The following is a 21,786-nucleotide window of genomic DNA, read 5'->3' on the forward strand; positions in this document are numbered from 1 at the left end:
GAATATAAGTAAAGGATGTACAAAAAGCTTGAGAAGTTAAAAATATAGGGGGAAAACCCACTCAACAAATCCTTCCAAATGTCTAAATACTAGTTCCTTAAATCTTTGCTCCATTCTCAAAGGATTCTCTGTAAATCAACTTGAGGATGTAACTCTTCTTCAACTTTTTGAAACTGTCGATTACAAGATGTTATATTATGAAATGGACTCGTAAGCAACAGTTCCTTCACATAGGTGTTACACCATAGTGTCCAAAGTGGTGGCGCAATAGTGGTTAGAGTTCCCGGATTATCAGGAAAAAAAATAACAAAAAAAAAAAGAAAACAAAAACAAAATAGCTCCTTCACATAGGATTTAGAATTCATCAATTAAAAGGTACCATATTAACATTTAGACCTGTATACAAGTGATAAGTATGATTTGGTTCAAGTCCCAATAAACATATATATATATATATATATATATATATATATATATTTGAAACTTCATTATTTGGTCTCATAGGAAGCATTACCACTTCCTTGCGTAAGTCCAATTGCTAGCTGATATGGTATTCTATAATTAGTGGATACATGGAGGAATTATTTCTTGCAAGTGTTCTTCATTAGGGATTTAAATTTTGAGGTTTCAAGTATGAATCCATTTTCAAGTACCTCCCATTGCATAGTCTAAGTATAATATAAGTTTGTTCAAAAAATTATTATAAAAATAGGTGAAATAATTTAAGTTATATTGGGATACTAGTTTTTATATGCTATATTTAAAATGTAACTCACAAATTCAAGTTGTCCTTTGGCACTATTCATTACTTAACAATTCATTAAGCACTCTTTTAGCATATATCTTTCTTTATTTTTTTCAGATATTTATAATATAATCTTTCAATCTATAAATTATGAACATCTCTTGCCGCTAATTAGCTACGCTTAAATTACTCTTTTAATATATATATATATATATATATATATTATTTTGTTTATTATTTTCTTAAATTCCTAATACAGTTTCGTAATCTATTAATTATGGACTATGTCTCTTGTTCATTAGGAAAGGTTTGTCTATCAGATTTAAAAGTAAATCACCCCAACTTATTTTATTTCTAAGCCTAATAAAATCGTTTATATATTATTCCTAATAACATAAAAATTAAATACTTTCAAATTTTAACGTTCCCTAATGAGCATTTCTTCCCGTACCACTACAAGATGACTCAACCCCTAAGCCAATCATTATGAATCTGAAGGGTGTATCAATGTTGCCCCTAGATTCTACCTAGCTTATAGCTATGAGTCCTATTCACAAACATTCAATCAAACAAAAACAATTCAAAAACCACACCAACAGCAGACTTCTTAAATAAAAATTCTAATCAAACCCACCAATGTTGACGAGTTCGATCATCGCCGGAACATCGCCCCGACGACGACGGTCAACGCATTTCATAGTTTTTCGAGCGACCTGTCTCTCCATTATCCAACTTCAACACATTTCCAGACCTAAGACCAAGACCATTATATATATTTATATTAAATTATTTTGAGAGAGAGAGAGAGGGAGAGAGAGGACACAAGTAACCAACACCAACCACGACAAGAACGACGAGGACATGCATGAGCATAGTGAGGCTCGGTTTTCGTTAAGTCTGCCTCCGACATGCAGGGGCCCCAGCGCCGGCCCATCCGACGGCTCACATCGCATCTCCTCTCTCTTCGTTTCCCGCATTCAGCGAGCCCCCACCCTCCATCCGACGGTCCACAACCCCTCTCCTCATATTCCTCTGTCCGGTAGCTGCTGTCGCGGAGCCAGTTCACCTCCTTCCCGACACGAGGTCTATGAGTCTATCTACCAATAATTTACCCACCACCCCCATCTGCTACTAGACACCAGGAAGAAGAAGGGCAGAAATTGAACAAAAAGTACAACACATAGATTGCAAGCTGGGACTGCTCAGTTCAGTTGTTCCCACTGAAATGGCTCAACCCCATGGCTGAGCCCACCGGACCAAACCTGGCTAGCTCCTGGGGCAAGAGCGCACCACCAGACCCACCTTTTCCCATTCCCAGAAAATCCCTGGTTAACCCATTTTGATTTTGTTTCCCACTAGCACTAGTAATTGGTTGCACTTGCATCCCCATCAGCTCATCCAGAGTACTACTGTTTGATGCAGCGCTGGTCAGTTCGGTTCGATCCCCTGCCGGTGCGAGGACACTCTGAGGGAGAGGAATGCTAGTGAAGGTTGCAGCGTGGGAAGAAGACGGCGAAGAAGGAGAAGAAGAAGAGAAAGAAGAGTTGAGGAGTCCAAAGCGGTTGCTGAAGAATGGAGATGGTGAGTTGCTCCTTGTAGAGCCCATTTGGGAGGCTTTCTGCAGAAGCGCGGTCGCGGACATCGGCGCGGATGGTGTGGTAGGGCTCGGTTGCTTGTTTCGGGTTTCTGAGTAAACCGAAGCTAGGGTTTCCACCATGTTCTCTTTGCCTCCTTCCTCTTCCTTCAACCCGTGAATCAGTGGTGTCAATGAGAGCTCTGGAGGGCTTCCAAAGGAAGTTAAGGATGATGCAAATATGCCATTCGGCGACGCCATCTGCGCCATCTGGTCCGGAAAACCCGCTGAGAAGTAGAAATTGTTTAGGCTCGCTGCCACATCAATAGTTGGATTGAGACTAGCATTGGCCTGATCCAGCCACAGTGACAATCTGGGCTTCTGCTGATCTGCCATGCCTGCAAAATCAAATCCGAATCCCGGACTGAACTGCGAAATCCCGGCTGCGCCGCTGAATCCGTGCGGCGGGTTTATCACGGTCTGATCATTTGAAGAATCCTTTCTGAAGTTTAAGTTATTGGAAGTCGCTGCAACTGAAGTTATCCTGGCACTTTCTTCAGCTAAAGCATCACAGAAAGCCCTGTGGGTGATGAAACTATCTTTCCTGTTTGAATTAAAGAAACCCCATTTCAGGGCATAGCACTTATTACCCAATCATTTGGTAGAGATACTCTCTTTAAATTCCCCTTCACCGTGTGTGAGCATTTATTAATTTCTTCGCTTTATCAGTCAATTGTGTTGCACAAGTATAGATTAATGAAAGAAAAATTAAATATATATATATATATATATACCTGGAGAAAAGTGTTCCACAGTCACATTTGTACTCTCTAGTCCCACAAGTTTTAGAATGGGCTTTCCAGTCGGACTGAACAGCATACTTCTTCGAACACTTCTCACACTTCCACTTCTTCTCGCCGTGCTTTCTGCTGAAATGCTTCTTTATTCCGGTGAGGTCGCCGAGAGCTCTCGAGGGGTCGTGGTGGACGCACGTCTTCTCCGGGCAGATGTAGACCTTCTTCCGGACCTCCTTGTTGGTCCTCTGCCGGAGCTTCCAAGGAAGGTTGTGGCCTCTTCGGTGAAGCTGCAAGTTCTGGTCTCTTTGAAAACCCTTGTTGCAGATTTCGCAGATGAATCGGTTTGTCGCCATGAGGGTCTTCGGCGAAAGCGCGATGACCTCGGCATCTGGATCTGTTAATTAAATAGGAGAAAATAGCACACGCAAGATGAATAGAGATTAATACTATTGATCATTTTTTGGAGAGAATATACTGAAGCAAGTAGATGAGCTAGCTTGTTTTGCTTGCCTGGTGTTCCTGGAAGATTTCGCTTCTTCTTCGCTGCGGGATTGGTGTTGGGTTTAAGATTAGGGTTTGCATCTTGTTCTTGAGGGAACCCTTTGTTGGAGAACACATCACCAGACATCATTTGCATCTTAATAATTCAGAACCCTTGTCGATATGATTCGACGAAACCGTACAATACCCAGGGAGAAAAAACAAGGGTTTTGAAGCAGAAAGAGATAAATTGTAAGGATACTGAGAACACAATAACTCTCCTGTGCAGCAAAAGAGAACAAGAGAGAACCCAAACTCACGCTTGAATCCAGAGCCCCCTGGCCTCCAAAAAATACTATAAAACTTGGGAGTTTTGTTGTGGAGAGATATTGGTTTACCTTGTTTGATTTGGAGGACAAAGAAAACACCAAAAACCATGAAAACAGCCCATTAATAAAGATTGAATTTCATCCTTTCCTCCTACCTGTAGCTCTCCCACACCCCTCTCTCTCTCTCTCTCTCTCTCTCTCTCTCTAAGAGTCACATGTGTCTTCCATCTGCTTTATCATATTCAAAGTCGATCAGCCAGAGATTTAGCTGGGCCCCTTCTCTCTTGCGTGGCCATATATCCTAGCAAATGAAGCTCAATTATTGATAATATCCAAGTTTAAAATGAATTAAGTATAAATTTAATTAAGAAGAACATAAAAAAATAATAATTAAATGTAGTCATAATTCATTGATGAGGTGTGATTCATTGATGAGGAGGAACGAAATTAAAAATAATCTTGACTTCGATTGTTAATTCACGAATCATTTCTAGATTGTCCTATACTAATTATAATGAACTTAGTAATTTTAGTTTGAAATCAACACATAAGGGTACAAAAAATAAATCTTGATGACTTAAGGGTGGCTTTAATGGTAAACTCAAGACTTTTTTGATTAAATGACGGGAGCTCGAATCTTAGTTCTTCTAATATAATATCCCGATGGATGAATTACTCAAATGTCCATATAATATTAGATACCATCCTTTCAAAAGTTAAATAAATAAATCGCAAAAAAAGAGGAGGTGAAGCATGGCACGTGCAAAGCAAGAGAGATGGTGAATACATGAAACGTACGTGGGAGGAGCTAGGCTTGAATCCAAGAAAAAGGGCGGGTGTGAAAAAAGTCACCGGCCTTTCTACAGCCCCTCGACGAGGCATAAAATCATTAAGCCATAATTACAGTTTGACTCAGAGTTAGCATGCAGGATGAGAGAGAGTGAGTTACTGAGTTACGTTTCCCGAGGAGTTTTAGATACGAGCCGTCCGTGATACCTGTCTGGGCGATGAGTGGGCGGGTGGGACCCAATGTGGACTGTCATTCTGCCACCATCCACTCAAAAAGCAGCCACTCCATGTGGCGGTGATGCCCCCCCCACCCCCCTCCTACGCTTCTTTTTGATGAATTCCTGATTCCATGACCGATGAAAACGATCCCCAGTGTTGGTATGGTCCCGCGACGTTGATGCTGCGACATGCACCCTTCGATCCGTTGACCCTGTCTACGTTCTACCCAGTAATGCATGCATCCCCATTTCCCACGTTATCATCTCTCATTAAAATTAAATATTAGCCTTAACAGCAGGCTTAGTTTTTGACATATTTTATTATTATTATTATTATTTATGAAAATATGATGTAAATATCATCTTTTCTCTTATTTGTTTAAACATTAGAATGTGGTGGGGATGAAATTTTTTGTCATGTTTTTTTTTCTTTAAAAAAAAAAAGAAAAAGAAAAATTCCCCCCCAAAAAATGCTACCCATTCCCACCTTGGACCATAGGCATGCCCTATATATATATATATATATATATATATATATATATATAGAAATAGTGTTTTTTTATGCTATAAGATAACATAATGTAATAGTTAGATCTTGAACACCAATTGCTCAATCCCAATCATTTCATTAAATTATTAAATGTTGAGTTTTTTAAATTTATATTTATGAAAAAAATTTGGACATGAGTTCAGTTAGGTACATATATTTCATTACTAGCTATAGCAGTCATTTTCTCGAAATACATGTTAAGTCAAGTACCGACGTTAGATCTTTTGTATATGTTTTAGGAAGTTTGCCGAGCAAAATAAATAAAAATATTCTTATGTTCGCTTTCATGGTTCAACTTTTCAAGAAATACATACATTAGTTTTCATCATCTCTTTATTTAAGACCATATATACATCATTTGCAAACCATATTATGTGCCACCAATTTTGTTATAAATCGCATGATCAATCCAATACGTATTATCTGTATATCATATTATATACGTGTTCATTCGTTGGTAATGATACTATGACGTATAACACATTTTCTACGTATCATATTATGTGATTATTCCATGGTAATGACTTTACCTCATCCAACACTCCATTTGCATATGACATTGTATGGTCATATGTGGCAATCACTACAAGAAAAACAGGCGTTAGTAATGAATCTTTGTGATGAAACGAAAAAAGTTGTTGCTAAAGGTAATAACGATAATAGAATCCATTGCTCTTCAAAGATAGTTTATACTCAATTTGGAAATTTTTTTTATATATATTATTCATTGGTAATATTAATGGAAAGAAACACTTCAAATTCTATTTGATATTCAAAAATAGTTAGGGAAATTGAGATGCTCAAGAGTGATTGGCTTATGAGTTTATGCTCTTGTCAGTTCTTTAATTGTATATCCATAATATTGAGTTTTTGCTTGGTATACTTAATGTGTTTAGGATATTTTTTTTTTGGGATCATTGCATTTTTTTATGGCTAACTATACCTTTAAGAGAATAAGTATTAACTCTTGATTTCATGTTTTTCATTCACGTCTATTGATAATAATTTTTTGACCAAACATTTCATAATTTAGCTAAAACAACTTGAGATTTGAGCCAAAACAAAAGGGAAAAAGAAATTTGTACAGGGTAGTTGACCGGCTTTTGTCCTTCCTATCTTTTTGCACATATGTGAAGAGATTTTAGCACCATCACAATAAAGGTCGACCAGTCCCATAGGGATGGTCAATTGGTTCAGTTAAAATTGAAAATTTGAAATTATTTAATTTGATTGGTTGTTTCTAAAGTGTCGTATGTCTTCATTATTGTCATGTGTCAAGCAACAAATCAGATTGTTGTTAGTTATTAGTTTGTGGTTATGGAAGATGAAATTTTGAATTTGAAATTCTTATTTTCAAACTCATTTATCTCCTTCTTCATGCTTTATAAATAAACTATACAAGGGCTATTTTGGGACATGTCCTGGTGGGAAAAAGGGAGAGTTTTCTTGTGAGAAACTTGCATTTGCTATGTTTAGAGAGATTTACATTTTAGCATTTGAAGGACATCTCATGTTAACCCCAAGGTTTCACTAACAAGTTAAGTCATTCGTGTTAAGATTTGAGAGAATAAATGAAGTTTTCACTCTTATTTATTTGCATTATTTTCTCTTTAATTGTAATATTATTTTTATTATGTATGTGATAACCCCAAAAATGTATATACGAGAAGAACAAGATAATAACAATAAAATAATAAAAATTGTCATTTAGTTAGTATCAATATGAAAGTGTTTCTTTGTTAGGATCATTGATTTTATGTTTGATACTTAAGAAAGACTTTGTCTTAGCGCGTACTCAGAGACTATTGCAACTTAGTCACTCTTTAGAGGTCGGCCTAACCAAAATAGAATTTCATAAGATAAACAAAGTAGATGCAGATGATGTAATGATTTCAAAAAATAATTAATTAATTAAGTAAACTAATTAAATGGTAGTGTCGGTAAGCACTTCCATTTTTTTTTCAATTTCCCCCGCATGAATCTCCATCCCCATCCCATACCTCACGTCCCAAGCCCATCACATGTCCATTCCTTTATTTAAAAAAAATTATAATTTCACCCATCTCCCCACACTTTTATAAATTCTATTTTCTTCCCTAAAATTTTACTATAAATAGGAAGCTCTTGAAAAGTTAAAGTGTACTCCCAAGAAGGGGGTGAATTGGGTTTTTAAAACTTTCTTTTTAAATTATTGTTTTACAAGTTCTTTTAGTTAAGTATAAACCCCTTTTTCAATTTGAGTTATTTTATAATCACAACAACCAACTTCACAAGTACAATTGATCTGTAACAACCAACACTCAAAGTAATCAGTGAAGTAAGCTTGGTATTGCAATATGAAATAAAATAGAAAATCCAACCCGGCTTCCAAAGTTCAAATATTGGTATCAATTAAGTATCTTAAATTAAGTATGTAACCAACCGATATATTAATGAGTTTTGGTATTAATCAATCGACATACTCCCTTGTGGCTTCCACAATATATTGATCAATCAACATACTCCATTATGGTTTCCGCAATTATGAAAGACAAATTAATATCCAGCAAATTAAGTACACAACCACACAGTTTATAAGTGCTAAAATTTAAAAAGAGTAGGAAATAGAATGACACCGAGTTTTTACGAGGTTCGGCTATACCCGCCTACATCCTTACCTTAGGCAACGCACCTAAGGATTCCACTATGCCACTCCTTTATGGGCGGAGGAAAACTTTACAACACTCCTTCAATATGATAGAACCCTCCTCTCCAAGCGATACCCCATACTAGATACAACGATCCAACAACCTAAACCGTAAAAAAAAAAAAAGAATAAATTCTTGGGAAACATATTTTTCAAATTTCAAATTATAGATTCCAAAATTAAAAGTTAAAGAAAAAAAATCTTAAAAACAATTAAAATGCATGCTCAGGCGACTGACAAATTATATGGTTGTTAAAAAAGGAAAACAGAACTGTGACAAGCACCTCACAAATTTAAGTACTTACATAAGACTTTCCTTAAGACTTAAACTCTCTAAGTTTGAAGTCTTCGTGTATATCTTGCTTTGAGTCCATATTGACTTTAAGCTTTAGAAGTCTTTAAGCTTCAAAAGTCTTTAAGCTTTCATAAGATTTGACAAACTTGATCTGTTGAGCTTTCTTTTGATCACTTATTTGGAATGTAGGCTATTAATGGACTCTTGATCTTCCTGAAACATCATCACTTTAACCAAAACATGTTAAATTCCCTTGATTTGTTATCATCAAAATAAGACACTACAAAAAATTAGGGTATTAGTGACAGTTTTCAAATAGTTGCTATATGTGCCATTACTACTAACTTTTAGTGACGAATATAATTTTCGTCACTATTAATGGAGTATTAGTGATGGATTTAATCCGTCACTAAAACTCTAACACCGTCACTATATAGTATATAATGACTCAACTTAAATTCGTCACTAATAGTAGGGGTATTAGTGACGAATTATAAATTTGTCACTACTAGTAGGGTATTAGTGACAACTTAGATATTTGTCACTACTAGTATGGTATTATTGACAAATTAGAAATTCATGACTACTAGTATGATATTAGTGACGAATTAGAAATTCGTCACTACTAGTGTGATATTATTGGCGAATCAAGAATTCGTTACTAATGAGAGCGGTATTAGTGACGAATTAGAAATTCGTCATTAATAGTAGGATATTGGTGACGAATTTGAATCATTCACTAATGATTAGAAAAATTAAACAACCTTTTATACTAATTTTATTTAATCATGAATTCTTATATAAAAATCTATAATTACATTTTCGAATATATAAACTGTAACCATAATTACAACAAAATTCGTAAATTATTCAAAATTTTGAATTTAAATACAAATTATATTAAAATGAAAAAATAACATATGTTCAGATAACAAAAATTATTTAAAAATATTTAAAATTCAAATACAAATACTAATACAAATTCAAATTAAAATACATAACTCCATTTGTTTAAATAACAATAAAAATTATAAAGAAATAGTCAAAAGTTGCATCTGACGACTGTAGTGCATGCATGCATGGCATTATGCTGATGTTATGACAGCCGCGAATCCTACAAATTAAGAGTCATTAAAAAAAATTTAGTATACCAAATCGAGAGTTGACGCTAAGTATAATCAGGAAAAATAATGGTATGATATAATAAATTGGCAAAGATTTCATAATCATGCATATTACATAATTTGTACGGTAGTAATATCAATAATGAAAAATGTAACGTTATATTCGAGAGCATAGATTTCGAACATTTGAATGGATTTAGATAAATTTTAATACAATTTAATATCACATTTTATTTAAATTCAATGTAAATTCAGGTCCAAAGTGTCTCGAAACACAAGGAGCATAAAATTATATTGAAATTTATTAAAGTCTATTTAAATCTAATCTTAAGATGTAAAATACATGCTCCGGAACGTAGCATGAGATTAGTTTATGGGGGATTTGCACAATGACTCAATGAGGTATTAGCATTGCGTGGGGAAGGGGATGTAGCGAATAAATCCAGCCAGGGACACGTGTCCAATTAGCATGCTTTACTGTTTCATAGATAAGCATTATTCCACTTTTTTTGGTTCTTTTCTACAGTGACATTGCAACTCATATGTCCAGACGAATCCCTAATTATGTCTTTTTCAAATATTTATGAAAGTGATGCTCCCTGTGAGTTATGTATATATTCAACTTATGCGTTTTTAAAATTTTCAAATCCTCAGCCAAGTGTATATAATATTTACAATGATTTCGGCACGACAATGAATGTTTTAAGCTTACTTGGCCAAAAACATGTAAATGAATGTCCATTCTAAACGAACTAAGTCTACATTGCCTCATTTATTATGATTCCTAAGTTTCACTCATCCTTTCAAAAATAGTGTAACATTAAACTAAGCCTATCTTTTGTTTAGGACTTTAGAAAATTTTAACAAAATTTCGGCGCATGCCATCTGTAAATTGGACCTTTTCCCATAAAACCTGCACCTGATAGGTTCAAATAGATCATTTATAAGAAGTTGAAGGCACACGAGAACCTATATCCACTACCAGCATGCAATACACATTAACTGTATCCGCCATGCAGGAGGCATTCTAGACTAGCATGAAATCATATAGCATATTCACGACAGTAATCCATGTAACCATATATTAAATTCAAAATACGAAGAGCAGAGAACAGTGGATGGTATTGAGTTCAGTGTAGTATTGTTATTCATCCAGGCATTTGGACATAAGAGCATTTAATTTAAATGATTATGAAAGTGATGCTCCTTATGAGTTATGTATATATTCAACTTATGCGTTTTTAAAATTTTCAAATCCTCAGCCAAGTATATATAATATTTTAAATGATTTCGGCACGACAATGAATGCTTTAAGCTTACCGAGCCAAAAACATGTAAATGAATGTCCGTTCTAAATGAACTAAGTCTACATTGCCTCATTTATTATGATTCCTAAGTTTCACTCATCCTTTCAAAAATAGTTTAACATTAAACTAAGCCTATCTTTTTTTTAGGACTTTGGAAAATTTTAACGAAATTTTGGCAGCATGCTGTCTGTAAATTGAATGTTTTCCCATAAAACCTGTACCTAGTAGGTTCAAATAGATCATTTATAAGAAGTTGAAGGAACACGATAACCTATATCCACTACCAGCATGCAATACACATCAACTGCATCCACCATGCAGGAGACATTCTAGGCTAACATGAAATCATGTAGCATATTCACGACGATAATCCATGTAACCGTATCTTAAATTCATAATTTAAATAAAAATTGTTATCTCAAGTCATCCGATAATATTCTCGTTGAGATCCAAATAGACATGAATCTACTTTCCCATCGTACTATATACAAAATAACATGCCTCCGAATCATCTGATTCACTCCTCTCGTATCATGGAAGATTTATATCCATATAAGTATAAAAACATAATTTAACATGAAACTCAATTTGTGATCATAATACCTTATAATTAATCAGAGGAGCCACCCACATCATCTGGTCCAGATTAGCGCATCCTTTCCTCTAACCACATTTGCCTATCCATCATGGCTTGCATCTGGGCTTGAAAGCTGGAGACCTCCGATCTCAATTCCGCGTTCTCAATTTCCATCATCTGCATCCGTTGAGCCATCTCCTACTTATCATACTCGGATTCTTAACGCTGTCGTTCCGTCTCTGCACGAGCCGCCGCACCCATGGATGATGATGCTGTTGGGACGATGTAACCACTTCCAAGACTTTTCACCTAGCCCCCCGCTCATTGCCCAAGCACTTGGGAAGTGATCTTGAAATCTGTCATGTGCTGACTCCCCTATGAAATAGGTGCATCCCTTAGCTCGACCATACGTGCCTAATTTCAATCATGAAATGATAAAAAGGAATAAGTAAGACTACAACTTTGATGTTTTGAATAAAGTAATAAACTAAATCTTTTGCTTCTCTTACATGTCTGTCCTGTGCACCCTTGTACCACTCCCCACTCCCCTGATCACCGTTGGTGTGTTCTCTGATATAGATCCGGCAGCGACTCCTCTACGCCAGTCTCGGGATCACGCTTCATTATCATATAAGAAATCATTAGTATTATGTCATGTAATGGTCAGATAATTTTATATATAGTAATTACCTGGCGATGATTTACGAATAGCCTCGATCCACCGCAATGCGTCATAAAGAGTTTGCTGCAGTTCGTAGCATTTGTTTCATATATGACCTACAAGGAAGATGTAATGATAACTTATTAGCGACATCATTGTGAAAAATTAGTGATTATAATACAAACACATCACCTGATAGTGCGAATAGCAGAAATGGCGACACACCACGTCCCAATCCTCTTAGGATATCTTATCGTATGACCGCGCTTCTGCTTCATCTCTCATCGCTCGAAAATGGGAGCGCATTTTTGAACGATATCTCTTAAATTTATTACACAATTGGACATCGACCACCCTCCTCACATGGTCATCCTCGAGGATGTCCATATCAAACTCCTCCTGCATATATAGGTAATACAATTACAATGTTAGACAATTGTTAATTGGCTAGTATATTAAAAGTAAAAAAACATTTAAATTAAAAACAACTTTATAGGGTTTGGGAACTTACCAAAATGAGCATATAAAGAACCATGCGCTACTCTTGAGTCACCTGTGGCCAGCTAAATGCGGTGAATGGAGCATACTGTCAGCATATAATGCTGAGCTCCCCCATCCACGCGGTGCATCAATCGTTTAGCGGGGTGGTGTATCCTAGAGGAATGTCGATCTGAATCCACTGTTTAGTCATATCCAGGTGCTTCTTCAGCGACATGTTCTTTGCTGCATCATGACTTGACCTGACCGTGGCCATAGATGCTGAAAGTAGAGTTAATTTAAGAACAACTTTATAATCATACATGTGAATAACTATCATCAACAGTTGACATGTAAATAAAGTAATCGTATCCATACCAACACTGCTCATGATGGTCGGCAACTCGCCCTGCGTGTCTGTCGCATAAGTGGTATCCATGTCTGGCCGAGGTGCCGATGGCTTAGACAATGGTGCTGCCGCATCAGGACGGATGGGGTCCGTCGGTCTGGAGGATGTCGGATCATCCTCATGTGATGTACTCATGTGCCTGAAAGGATTTCTCCAACGTTGGCCTCTTAGTGCCATATCTGCAAATTAATAGACAAGTAAATATAAGAAGTACGAATATTAGATGGATGCAACATACATATATTTTTAAGTTATTTACACATGTCAGATACATAGTGACAAAAATAACATGCTTACCCCCCTATACGTCCTCAATATTGGTATTATCCTTACTTTCTAAATTGTCTTCCTCTTCACTACAGTACTCGACCCCTGTTTCATCTTCCCCATCAATTTCTTCATCATCGATGAAGTGAACGTCTGCAAAAGGTTCAATTGTAATGTCAGCAGTCCCTACGTGTTCTACCGTGGCACCATCCCCATGCAATAGTATAGGATCAACGCCTTCTTCGACAACATCTGCAGTAGATTGCGCTGCTGCATGGACAAATAACTCATCTTCTTGGAATGCAGTCTCATTGGCACTCATCTCACTGTCTACAACTTCTGCAATAGCGTACAAACTTCGGGGAGGAATCTTTTGGGCCACATGCCATTCACCCTTCAATTTGGTGTCTTTAAGGTAAAACACTTGTTCTTCCTACGTTGCAAGCACAAAAGGGTCATTTTGATACCAGGTCTTGCTAAAATTGACACTAATGAAGTAGGCATCGGTGTTTATCCTAATCTTTTTATTGTTGATGTCCCACTAGGTACACTTGAATAGGTGGACGACTCTATTTGCTCCATAGATAAGTTCTATAATGTCATCCAACACACCAAAGTAGTCAATTTCTTCATCTCCTTCTGTGCCTAGCACTGCAACCCCACAATTTTGGGTTCTTCTATGCAATTCGAGGGACTTTGTATGAAATCATAACCCGTTAACAATGCAACCGCTGTAGCGGTTAACTCGTTGATCGGGGCCACATGCCAACGCGTACAAATCTTTACTTACCATTGGTTCCTTACTATAATACATGACTTTCATCTATAAAATAAATAGGTGTTTAGAAGAATAAACCATCAATAGTGAAAACATACATTGCTTCTCACTCAAGCAGTTTTTGTTACTTACACGACTCCTAAACCAGTTGATAAATTCTTTCTTATGTCTTTCGTGAACATCCATTCATTTTGGGCCAGGAGTGCAACTTTATGTTTGTTATATGCAATAGTAGTACATGTTAATGTCAAGTAAGTATATAATTATACATATGTAAATACAATGCAAATTAAGGAGTTTGGAACCACGTACTCAATATGTGGAACAGTTTCATCACAATTGTTGAGGACGTAAAAATGAGTCTTTTCTAGGTCGTCCATATCAATGAAATTGTAAACCCGTGCACCAAGAGGCCGAACATTTTCTCGAAATATAGAGCTCCTGGGTTCTTTATCTTCAGCATTAATAGCATGAACATCTGCATTTCGCTCATCACGAGTGAACATTGTGTCAATATCATGTAGATACATTAAGAAAAATGCAAGAAATTCACTATCAATGTATGCCTCAATGATTGAACCTTTCGGCCGTGCCTTATTGTGCACATACCCATTTAAAGTGGACAAGAACTTGTGCATTTTACGTAGCATTATAGACTTGTAGACACAATAAAGAAAAAAATATAAAAACAAGGAAATCACGTAACTATTATACAAGGACTTTATACTTTACCTCTCACTAGGATACATCCAACGATATTGAATTGGTTCTCCAATTATGGCCTCCCTTGGTAAATGGATAGCCAGGTGGACCATCACATCGAAGAATGTTGGCGGAAACATTTTCTCTAGCTTGCATAGTATGATCGCGATGTCATCCTCTAATCGTTCAAGTACATTTACACTCAATTTTTTTGAGTACAACTGCCGAAAAAGGAATCCCAGCTCAATCAGCACCGAGCAAACATCTTTAGTCAAGTATCCACAAAGGAAAACGGGTAGAACCTGTTGTAGAAGAACGTGACAGTCATGACTTTTCATTCCTAGCATCTTCCCTTCCTTCGTGTTTATACATCGAGCTATGTTCGATGCATATCCATCGGGGAGCTTCACTGAATTCAACCATTCGAAGAATTTATTCTTCTCATCCTTAAAAAATGTGTAACAAGCTGATGGCATGAGAATTTTGTCTGCATCACAAAAGATGTGCAGCTCAAGTCGTATTCCCATATCTTCCATATCTTGGCGAGCATTTGTAGTGTCATTTGTCTTCCCATTTATATCAAGCAATGTACCAATGACATTCTCACAAATATTTTTTTTTGATGTGCATGACATCCAATTTATGGCGTAGTAGAAGATCTTTCTAGTATGGCAACTCAAAGAAGATGCTTCTCTTTGTCCAATTCAACTCCCACTCAGCACGTTTTCTTTTTCTACTGGTTGGTGGTTTCCCAAATTTCACATCTTTGATCAACCTTAGTTGGTTTAATATCTCTTCCTCTTAGCCGCTTTGGCGGTGACCTTCGTTCAGGTTTTCCATTGAAGCTCTTGATGCCACGAGTCCTCCAAGGATGTCCAGTTCGTAGAAAATGGCGATGACGCATAAAGCATAACTTGCGGCCATGCTTCAAGGATATGGACCCAACATCCTTATTACATACTGGGCATGCTAAGTAACCTTTTGTGCTCTAACCTGATAGGTTTCCGTATGCGGGGAAATCATTAATTGTCCACAAGATTGCAATATGCATCTGACATGTTGTCCCGGTTTCCACATCGAATGTCTCCACTCCTTTTTCCCATAATTCTTTCAACTCTTCAATTAACAGAAGCAGGTAAAAATTAATATCATTACTAGGCGCTCTCGGTCCTGGAATCAGAAGAGACATATAAATGAAAGGTTTTTTCATACATCGTCATGGCGGCATATTGTATGACATCATCATAACTGGCCACATGCTATATGGGTTGGTTATGTTATTGAAAGGATTGAACCCATCTGAAACAAGGCCAAGTCTGATGTTGCGAGAATCACTAGCAAACCACGGATGCATTTTATCAAATTCGGCCCAAGCTTTGGAGTCCGCTGGATGGCTAAGGGTGTTTCCATCTTGAAGACGTTTCTCTTGATGCCATTGCATATCTGTAGCAGTCTTTTTGCACATATACAATCGTTACAGCCGTGGGATTAATGGACAATATCACAAAACCTTTTTGGGGATCTTTTTATCCTTCTTCTAATTAGTTGTATACCTCGGTTCACCATATTCTAGGCACTCGTTCGCATTTTCATGTTCATTATAAAAGAGTGCACAATCATACCTACACGCATGTATTAGAGTGTAACCGAGACCCAATTCACGCATGTATGTCTTCGCCTCATAAAAAGACTTGGGAAGTGTTTCACTATCAGATAGTGCTACCTTAATGAGACTTAAATGCATGTTGAATGCGCTCTGAGATAACCCACGCATTGTCCTTGCATGAAGCAACTTTATCAGAAACTCTAATTTTGAGAACTTTTTACAGTTTGGATATAGGGGCACCTGTGCATCCCTCATGAGTTTAGCAAATGGTTTACCGAGTCATATCAACGTACTAGGATCGCAAGGTATGGTACCCGCTGAAGTAGTTTCATCACCAGTATGCGACACACTGACATCACTCGTGTCCAATGCAATCCCCCTTTGCAAGTCACCTAACATTCGATTAACCCTTCCGAACGTTTATCACCACCTACTATATTTGCCCCCTCATCTTCATCGTCATCATTATCTCTCTGAACTGTGTAATCTTCACCATGGAACACCCATCTCGTGTACCTTACCTTTTCTTCATTCCAAAGTCTAACAAATGTGAATGGACCAAATCATTGTGTTTGAATGTTATGTTTTGGCATTTCTTGCAAGGACACCTTATTCTACTAGCTTTGTCTGCACGAGGATGTGCAAACTCTAAGAAATCATGTACCCCTTTCAAGTATTCTGGAAAAAACCTACCTCGAGCGTTCATCCAACTCTTATCCATGTTCAATAATTACCCTATAATATGTTCAAGTAAATGGTGTTCATTATATTCTCATAATGTTTATCATGCGTGTATCATGAATCCTATAATCAACAATCTTACTCTAAAGGGTACGGATCCTATCCCATTCAGGAATGTTGCATTTACATTGCGATCAATCGCTTAAATTCCTTCGTCGTAGTTGTGATAAATTTCGACAGCATCTCCCCATGGCTCTCCAACTACATGAGATGGGGGAAGTGAAAAGTTTGCTAGTCTTCCATCACTAATAAATTGTCACGACACCCCACTATGCACCCAAAGAACACAAGTAGAGACGTGCTCAAAATATATAATGACAATTGACAAAGCATGAACGATGACAACAATGTAAATACAACTTCCTGAACTGTCCGCATTAGACAATCCAAGAATGGTTGAAATAAAAACATTACTAATCGTAAGTGAAACAAATAATTAATATGTTCAAGTGATTATTAGTCAACATAGTATGACTAATAATCAATTGAAATATAACAATTGATTTGTCTCGCATGTACAATTAGGAATGAATGTATAGTAACCGTTCTTGAACGGGTCTAAGCTTCAATGAATACATGAAGTTGAAAAAAAAAAAAAAAAACATGCAAGGGGCTACGATTTCAGGCTTTGGTTTTGAGGAATATAAGGCTTATCTATGCATTGCATGTACACATTTGTTTTTTAATAATATGTGCAAGGACGATCAATTTTATCTAATGCAATGGATGACTTAAAATGACATTTTTTTCAAAGTGGTGTAAACTCGTTTCCTTTTTTAAGGATTTTCGATAAAAATTAGTTAGAACAGAGAATAGCTTTCATTTTTACTAAATCGAAAAAGGGAATATCACACCAAAGTGAAATGCCAAAATACTAAAAACTAGTAGAATTGCACAAAAAATATAAATATAAATAGAGGAATAGCAGAATTTCACAAGCAATAGAATTAAACACAATAAAATAGCATTATTCCATCACCTTGAAGCAAAATACTACAATTTCATTGGAAGGGCAATCTCAAATAACACATTGATCATATAATCGAAATATGCAAGTAGCTTAAATACCCAAACAAAAAAAAATGAATACTAAAGTTTAATGATTGCTCATATAACTATTAAAGAGAATATCTAGTTGGTAGGCAATGTAGCTAAATTTATATATCCTTAATGTGATTGTGCTTACCGTACTCTCTAACAAGTAACCCTATAAGACAGATAGGACATACTCAAGTCTTTCTAGATTTTCAATGCTTAATTCACAATCCAATGGCTAAGAATACTTTAAAAATTAGGTATTGAGAAGTATCATATTGCCTTGTCAATAGTATTTATCAAAATACTACTTGCCCTATGAAAGAATCTAAACTAGAATACACCTTTGTAATGTGTATGCTATGAAAATATATTGTATTAGTACCAAGTAGGTGTGATAAGCATACTCAAATTGTAAAACAAGCTTATCAACATCAACTTGTGAATTTGAGATTACTTGATTCGATTCTAACATGGCCTACATATTGTTACCAAAAACACATTAGGATTGATTTTTTTTTCTTTCTTGATAATCATAATAATCCTCATACGATCATTTAGTATATAGATAAATATGTTTTTAATACTATATTGATGAATTTAATCCCAAAAATTTCCATGACCTATCATCAATACTATAAGCACAGAGAAGGAAAACGAAACGGAGAATGGAACAAATAATGGAAATAGAAATGCAAAGACTATTTAGGTAAAATAGACTTAATTTGATAGACTTAATTTGTGAGCTATTTTAGATAATAGAAAATGAGAGAGCATTGTCAAAGCTTAGGTGAATAATTATACCAATTTATTGTTAGAATTTTAATGGTTAGAATTAACTGTCTGTTCAATTGTGGAAAATATTTTTCATTTTTAATTATTCAAATGATTGCAAAATGTCATTTTCTTTTCAAGTTTTTCAATATTTGTATATAAAAGTTCAAAAAGAAGAAAAAACGATTTTGTTTTGGTGGCGTACAAATTTGAAAAATGCTCATATAAAATAATTTGCCCATAGGTTAACTTTTTAGTAACCTATTAAAGCCTTGAGAGAGCATTTGACAATGAAAAAGAGTATAAATTAATATTGAAAAGTTTAAGATGTTGAAGGGTAGAAGTTAGAGATTCAAATATTTGTTTCTGACCACGAAGGGCAACCATCTTTACATTTTGGTTCAAAGTTAAAGTTTCAAGGCTTCCATGTAAAATCTTTAGGCATAACTGTATAGAGAATCCTAGTGTTATTGCTTCACATCCATCAAATCAACCACAAATTTTATGATCTCACTACTATGAAACACATTATAAATAATTAAGATAATTGGTCAAAGCCAATAAGTCAGGCGATGAACTCTCACATGCACACACAAGCATCCACACACACACACACACACACAAGTATTAATGGTGCAAATCATCATGTAAATATGAATATGGTAACCTATTATTCAACCAAAATACACTTATTGTTTGTTTTCAAATGCCTTGAATTTAGAATTGTATTAAATTTGAATAAAATGTAGTATAAAATTGTATTCAAATTTGTCCAAATCCACCCAAATCTAAATCCAACATCTAAAATTCTTACTTCCATGCAAGTATTAATAGTGCAAATCATTGTGTAAATATGAATATGGTAACTTATTATTCAACCAAAATACACTTATTGTATGTTTTCAAATGCAGTGAATTTGTTGTTGTATTGAATTTAAATAAAAAATAGTATAAAATTGTATTAAAATTTATCTGAATCCACCAAAATCTAAATCCAGGATCTAAAATCCTTATTCCCAAACACTACTTAAATTTTGTCATAAAGGAAACACAATTTTTTATAAGTAAATTTATTTTTTAACTTTTATTCACTCCACATCAAGCCTAGTGGAAACAAGTATGAATAGTGCAAATTATCATATAAATTTCATTTTATAAGAAACACATTTCCTTTTGGATATAATATTTACCATACCATACTACCACACACAAGTATGAATAGTGCAAATTATCATATAAATATGAAAATAGGATAAATGAGAGTTCAATTAAATTAGTTTCCCCATCCTATGAGACTTCCCTGGACAAAGTGATAGTTTTCCAAACTTGCAAATTCATTTAGAACTAATTTTAGGGCTATTGTAAAGATACCTATTGAATTTGGGATAGGATATTAAATGTCTGGCTTCCTAAATTTTGATATATTATCTAATTGTCATCAAGTGATCGGTGTATAATTCAAAAATAATCAATATGCTCAAATAAGCTTACAAGATTTGAACCCCAAACAATACACATTGATTCCCATATCAATATACAAAACACCTAGAGGAGCTGCTTTTCCACCAAGAGGAGCTAGCACGATCAATGTTGGTCACACTAAAGAATAACTTTGTCAATCCAATTGAAACCTTCTCAAGCCTCAATAAATATATCTAATCAACCACAATACAAATGAATTCATCACCGTATGGCAAGCCAAGGTTTTGAACTCCACCTGCACAAAACTATGTAAAATTATAACCACATGTTGGTCGCAAATTTCCTCACCAGCTTGCTTTGCAGCAATTGAGGCATACATTCACAACTCCATCCCCAACACAACATGCAATGTATATCAACACAAGATTTATAATGTTCAAAATTCAAATTAACCTTCATTCTCATTTTAGACTGTAGATTGTGTATATACAAAGCATCAGTCGGCTCACTCACTCTAGACTTAAGTGGTAGTGGAATAAGATTTACAACTTCCTATCACTACTTCAACTTGCCAATTAGATTGAGGGTGATAAGCACTAGGGCATTTAAGTTTGGTGCCTAACACGGTCCTCAAGGCTTTCAAGAAGTAACCTATGAGTTTCACATCCCTAATGGAAACAATTGTTTTTAGAAACCTAGTCTGAATGACAATCTTGTTGTTTGCTTTATTATGGATGTATGTGCTCAAAATGTTATCTTCCTTAGGATTAGGGAAAATAGGGTAGGTAAGTGGAGCTAAACTCTTCTGAACAAAGTCATTTTCTTTCAATTCATTTACTTGTTTCAGCTTCTCATGTTTTATTGGGTTCACTCTATGATGTGGTAAATGAGGCAGAGATGACTAAGGAACAAAGTCAGTGACATGTTCATTGTCTTTTAAGGGAAATGACTAAGTAGGTGTCTCAGAGATGACATCCTTAAACTCAGAAGGTAGGGATGGTACTTTTAGGGGTGTTTCTTTATCAGGAAGGGGTATTTCAGTCTCGTTAGAAACATCCACCGACACTACATTGGTATCTTGACTTATTGCTCACACAACTTTTTACTTATTGTGTTCAAGGATTCACCACTAGTTTCTTTCTTTTACTTCTTCCTTTCCTTACTATCTTCCTTTTCAAGTGCCAAGTTCATAGGTGCTTTTCCTTTGTCCATAGATTGTTGGACTGTGGAATTGCTTCCTTGGGAGGTGACTAGACCTGATTGCGCTGGTTGGGACTTGTCATAACTCTGTATCTTTCGGGAGTATGACTTATAGGAAGAGTTATCAAATCGTTTTCCCATAGGCCTTTTAGTCATTTGCTCAAAGTCATAAGCTAAGTTACAGTCAAAGACATGAAAATAGGAAATGTTTGGTCTATATCCATTCCATAATTCATAGGGAGTT

General features: G+C 35.6%; 1 protein-coding gene across 2 annotated transcripts; it reads right to left on the minus strand.

The window, feature by feature from the left end:
- Positions 1-1,324: 1,324 nt before the first annotated feature.
- On the minus strand, positions 1,325-4,193 carry LOC131168606 (zinc finger protein JACKDAW). Of its 2 annotated transcripts, XM_058128164.1 has the most exons (4): positions 3,994-4,092; positions 3,626-3,876; positions 3,113-3,509; positions 1,325-2,922 (listed from the first exon to the last, which is right to left on the minus strand). In XM_058128164.1, the coding sequence occupies exons 2-4, from the start codon at positions 3,750-3,752 to the stop codon at positions 1,953-1,955; spliced, it is 1,494 nt and encodes a 497-aa protein (XP_057984147.1). In that variant the 5' UTR covers positions 3,753-3,876; positions 3,994-4,092; the 3' UTR covers positions 1,325-1,952. The 2 variants fall into 2 exon arrangements, with proteins under 2 accessions (XP_057984147.1, XP_057984148.1); XM_058128165.1 differs by having other exon boundaries at positions 3,626-4,193.
- Positions 4,194-21,786: the final 17,593 nt, after the last annotated feature.

The sequence above is a fragment of the Malania oleifera genome, chromosome 11 (assembly GCF_029873635.1).
Source record: "Malania oleifera isolate guangnan ecotype guangnan chromosome 11, ASM2987363v1, whole genome shotgun sequence".
Taxonomy (NCBI): domain Eukaryota; kingdom Viridiplantae; phylum Streptophyta; class Magnoliopsida; order Santalales; family Ximeniaceae; genus Malania; species Malania oleifera.